The following is a 4,924-nucleotide window of genomic DNA, read 5'->3' as shown; positions in this document are numbered from 1 at the left end:
GACCATTGTGCTCTCTCTCAGTAGTAGAAAGCACACACAACAAACAAACAAATATATATATATATATATATATATATATATATATATATATATATANATATATATAAAACCACTTAGGTTGTAAAACCAGAATATTGTTTTACAAGAATGCTCAGTCCTGCCTAAGGCCAAGCTTTCTGCAGCCTTTGTAACATTATATTTAAATAATATTACTGCAGTTTTGCTCTCTTGTTATCCACTTTAATTCAGCAAATGTGCTGTGCCCTGTGGCTCAGAAAGCCGGTTCTATTATCATCATGATTTAATGTAGGAAACTGCTGTTTAAAATGAAAGCCTCATCTTTTTTAAAGTTATTAAGTCAAGCCTCTGTTTGCAAATGATTACATTTTTCTATCATGTGGGGGAAAAAACAAACTGATTGCCATGTCTGCTTTCTATCGTTTTCGAGTCAGTTTCTGCTGAAGCAAGGCAGTGATTTGTAGGCTTTGTGTTGGAGAAGTGAGAGCCGTTAGACAATATCCACTGAGACCTGCCTTGTGCAACGACTGCTTTGAGAAGCAACCACTTGAATTTAGCAGTTTCATTAGATTTACTGCTGAACAGCAGAGCTGCGTTGTCTCAGAGGAGGACTACAAGTAGCTTCTTAGCATTTATAGAGAAATATGAATATGAATTTGCTGTGGTGCAAGTCAAAACAGATTTCTCCAAGAGAAGCCTGTTACCTCTCTCTCAGAGGCAATTCTGAAAACCAGTGTATTTTGTAAATACAACAAAAAGATGTTGTTCCACCAAAATTATGAAAATAGTTCACCCTAAAAATCTATTTTTACGGACATTGCATATCTAAGTCTATCATTGATACTTAAATTGGTAGCATATGCTGATAACAGGTGCAACACATTGACTAAAAACTGTAAATTTACTTTAAATATTAGGTTTAGACAAAGAAGGAAGTTTCACGTCTAATTGTATTTGATTAAATCAAGGTATGTTTTGTAGTTCATTCAAAATTGTAAAACATTGATTTTGTAGCTGTATATTAAAATAAATGCAATGTTGGTCTTCTTGATGGTTGTAAGAATAAGAACAAACACAATCATATATGTGGTACTTATTTATCATTTTAACAAGTTGGAACAATAATTGATTTTTCATTGTATTGTTTGCATCCCTCAGCTGGGATCTTTCACCATCACCACTATTTATTGGAAGTGATATAATACGATGGGACCCGTTTAGCATGACTGCCAGATTGGTTGCTTGCACAGTGTTTGGTGACGGGCAAGCAACCAATCTGGCAACCTTAAGATAAAACCTCTATCAAGATGAAGCAACCTCCATCTTGATAGAGGTTTTGTCAAGATGGTCAGACAGCAGAACCGCTGTTTCACCGTCTGCGTAAAAGTGTTTCCAGACGAATTACAGAGTCGGTCAAAACCAAAAGTACAGCCTTGTCTTACATGTTTGTGTCCAAGAGAGGTGTGTCTTGGGTTTGTAGTAGGCATGTGGTCATAAAATAATGATTGATACATTTTTTAAAAATCAATAAAAGGAGAAATTTACAACATAACATAAATTTGACAACTCAACATTGTTCGAGGAGAGAATTACTCCGTCTAACAAGTGGTCACTAACCTCAAGCATCATTATTCTTTGTTTTGCAAAATAAGTTTGCAGACTGTTGAATGAGTGTCCAAAAATACCCTGCACAGTGGGGAGTGACACGGTTTAACTGAAGAAAATAATCCAATCTTCCTGTTTAACCATAATTAAGTGACTGTCTGTTATGTTCAAATACATTAGATGTGCACGGTTCTGAGATCGTGTCAAAAAAGGGGTTCATGTTTGAATCTTTTCTCATTGCTTCAGTGCACACAACCATGAAATCCGTACTGAGCTCGCTGACATCAGAGAGGGAGAGACTGAAGCAGTGTCTGGATCACGACTCGTACCCTCCAACCTCACCACAAGTCGTCAATCTGAAGAACACCCTGGCGGCGGTAGGTGAAGCGGCAGCGGCGGCTCATGCACTCTCTCTCTCTCTCTCTCTCAGCTGGCGGAAGTGGCTTAGGTGTTTCACCCTCTTTCTGCTTCCCCCCTCCTCCTCGCCCTCCCACACCTCCTGTTAGACGTGATACATTGATGAGCCTTTTAGCGGGATTGCTGTACAGCCTCCTAATACGATGTCTGCCCACCCGAATAAGACCGCATTCAACATTATTGTGTCCTGTAGTTGCTGCCTCCCACCTGGAGGCTTTTTCTGTTTTCTGTTTATAGCGTCACGCAATTATTGGCACGCAATCAGTGAGTAAATGTGTTGGCACAAGGCACAAATAAATTTTCACGTGGGGTAAGGAATGTCTTTGTTTATTGGCCACATTAAAATGTTGGTGTTTATCGTGCCAACTATTTTCTTTTTCCCCCCTGATCCCTTCACATCTGTTTTAAACCAGTGGAGCGTAATAGATTTGCAATTTGAAAAAAAAAACAAACAAAAAAAAAGACATGTTGGAAAGCACTTCTGCTGTTTTCAACATAGTTTGGATTGGGTGTGTGTGCATAAACGTTGTTTACACCGATTATTTTTCCAGGCTTTTGCGCAGAACTCTGAGCTGAGAGAGCGCCTGAACAAGATTCATGCCGAGTCCCAGATCGTAGAGCCCTCACTAATAAATCTCCCTGCCCCTGTGCAGGTGGGTGCAGGAATGCAGCGACTTGGTTTCTACCCCATCCCATCATTATTACTAATCTCCCTTTTTTTGAGTTTCACCCATATCAGTGAACTCCCTCTCCACTCCTTACACTCAGCAATAAGGATAAAAAAAAATACAAGTTGCATGTTAAGTTTCTTTCTTTTTTTTTTTTTTCACTGTGTACAAATCATTACAGCTTGGAAAAAGACCTCAAACTCCCCATTGTCTACTAAAGTAAACCTTTTTGTTGTTTAATCAGGTTTGCAGACAGTGGGAGCTGATTCTGTTCATTGTATCCCTTGAAAATTATCGAAGGAACAAAAGGAAATGAGAACACCTCTTTTGGGATTAAGTCCAGGTTAATTAACCAGTTTTAGAAATAATACAGGGTAATACAGATCTAATCTCACTGTCCTTCCTCACCTCTGTATATATCAAGTTCTGTCATTATTATCCTATTTTATTAAATTCAGGCCATTTCATTCAAAAAAATAATACTTTACCTAATGTCTAGAATCAGAGTCAAGCTTTTTTTTTTTTTGCCAAGTGCGTTCACGCATACAAGGAATTTGTCCTTGGTTACAGAAGCTCACAGTGTACAGACTGACAACAATGCACAGTAGACACACATGCAATCTAACACACTCACACACACACATATGCATACAAAACCCTTCATACCTGTAAACCTTAATACCTTAAAACATTAAAATGCCAGTGAGAAAAGTGTTCTAATGAAGATGGTGTCATGTATTATAATGTCCAGAAGTGACCAAAAAGAAAATGATTATGAGTCAGACCACACAGATGACAGATGATCGTGTTATAAACATGAACTTTGAACAATCTTATTTAATTTCTTTCATTAAAAAGAGAAAACGTGCAATAGTGTTGCTGCCACGGAATATTAAAAGTTCTGAAATGAGACAAAACTCTTGTGAGACCTTTGAGATTCAGCACCAAAACTCCACTTCCCTGCAAAAAGAAATCTGTGAAACTAAATTATTCATCATAGTTTTACTAACCATTTCTGTTAGTAAAACTCCATGGTTTTCTGTGTCAACCTTCAACTTTAGCTTAATATTTTTTTTCCTAATTTATTCCAAAGAAGAAATCCAATCAACTCATAGAGCATGTTGTGATAGACGACGCTTGATATCAGTGTTTTTCATTATCCTGCATGCCAAACGTACATCTTTTTACATATTTACTGTAATACAAACCCTCCATATTTATTGGCACCCTTGGTTAAGATGCAAAGTTGATGTAGGGTACTTCCTGTCCCACTCGCCCTTTTTTAACACAAGCCAGGTGCTTGTTTCTGAAATTTCCAGATCTAACCTGACTAAATGGTTTCAGCTGAAGTCCCAGTAGCGCTTTAAAAATTTCATGAAGGAAATATTTTTTAACGTGAAGGTACTACTGTTATCAAACGTATAGAGTGAGGTTTTGCTGCTGCAGTAGAAGATGAGCCTGTTTTACGAAGGTTTACCACAAGTGTCAATCGATGTGGAAGGTGTTGTGTGTCCTAAACCATTGTTTCCCAACCCTGGTCCTCAAGGCACACTGTCCTACATGTTTTAGAGGTTTCCCTGCTTTAATGTGCCTGATTCAGCTGATTGCAGTTCAACAAACGCCTGTTAATCAGTCATCGATTGAAATCAGCTGGACTGAAGCAAGGAAATACCTAAAATATGCCGGGCAGTGTTCCTTGAGGACCAGGGTTGGGAAACACTGTCCTAAACAACTGGAGTTTTGATTTGCTTTTTTCTCGTTCTTATTATGACTATGACTGTCGTTCCTTTCAGAAGCAGGACTCAGCAGAAGACCCTCATCCTCTTGTGCACCAGGTTTCCAATGAGAGCAGAGCTTCAGTTGCAGAGTCTTTGTCAGAGTTCTTTGACGCACAAGAGGTTCTCTTGTCGGCTAGCTCCTCTGAAAATGAGGTAAGTTTGGTTGGTAAACTGAACAATCCCGTGTGGCGTTGCGCCTCACAGTCGGGTCTGGGTAATGAAATGAGGATTACTTTTGGCATTCAGAGACATTTTTTTTCCCTCTTTGCAGAAATATCTCGGTGCGTTGCAGCAATTCTTCAGCAATAATTTATTTGTTTTTGCAGAGAAAAACAAGTATACTGAAGAAAGATATTACAGATTTTTGACATTTGATGTACTACTTCAACACTACTTTTTAAAGGAGCACTTGCCAATTAATGGTTATATTGCATAGAG

At 38.4% G+C, this 4,924-nt stretch overlaps 1 protein-coding gene across 5 annotated transcripts in view; it reads left to right on the top strand.

The window, feature by feature from the left end:
• osbpl3b (oxysterol binding protein-like 3b) overlaps nt 1-4,924 on the top strand; it is a 59,827-nt gene that overhangs the window by 38,515 nt on the left and 16,388 nt on the right. For 4 of the 5 annotated variants that reach the window (XM_015036826.1, XM_015036829.1, XM_015036827.1 and 1 more), the window contains 3 exons: nt 1,870-2,000; nt 2,592-2,693; nt 4,502-4,639. In XM_015036826.1, coding sequence (XP_014892312.1) covers nt 1,870-2,000; nt 2,592-2,693; nt 4,502-4,639 — 371 coding nt within the window. The remainder of the gene's footprint in view (nt 1-1,869; nt 2,001-2,591; nt 2,694-4,501; nt 4,640-4,924) is intronic. The other variant, XM_015036830.1, reaches the window with a different exon arrangement.

The sequence above is a fragment of the Poecilia latipinna genome, unplaced genomic scaffold, assembly GCF_001443285.1.
Source record: "Poecilia latipinna isolate Pla-1442-1.1 unplaced genomic scaffold, P_latipinna-1.0 Scaffold382, whole genome shotgun sequence".
Classification (NCBI taxonomy): Eukaryota; Metazoa; Chordata; class Actinopteri; order Cyprinodontiformes; family Poeciliidae; genus Poecilia; species Poecilia latipinna.
The sequence above is the reverse complement of the archived record's forward strand: the minus strand, read 5'-3'. Positions and strand labels throughout refer to the sequence as shown.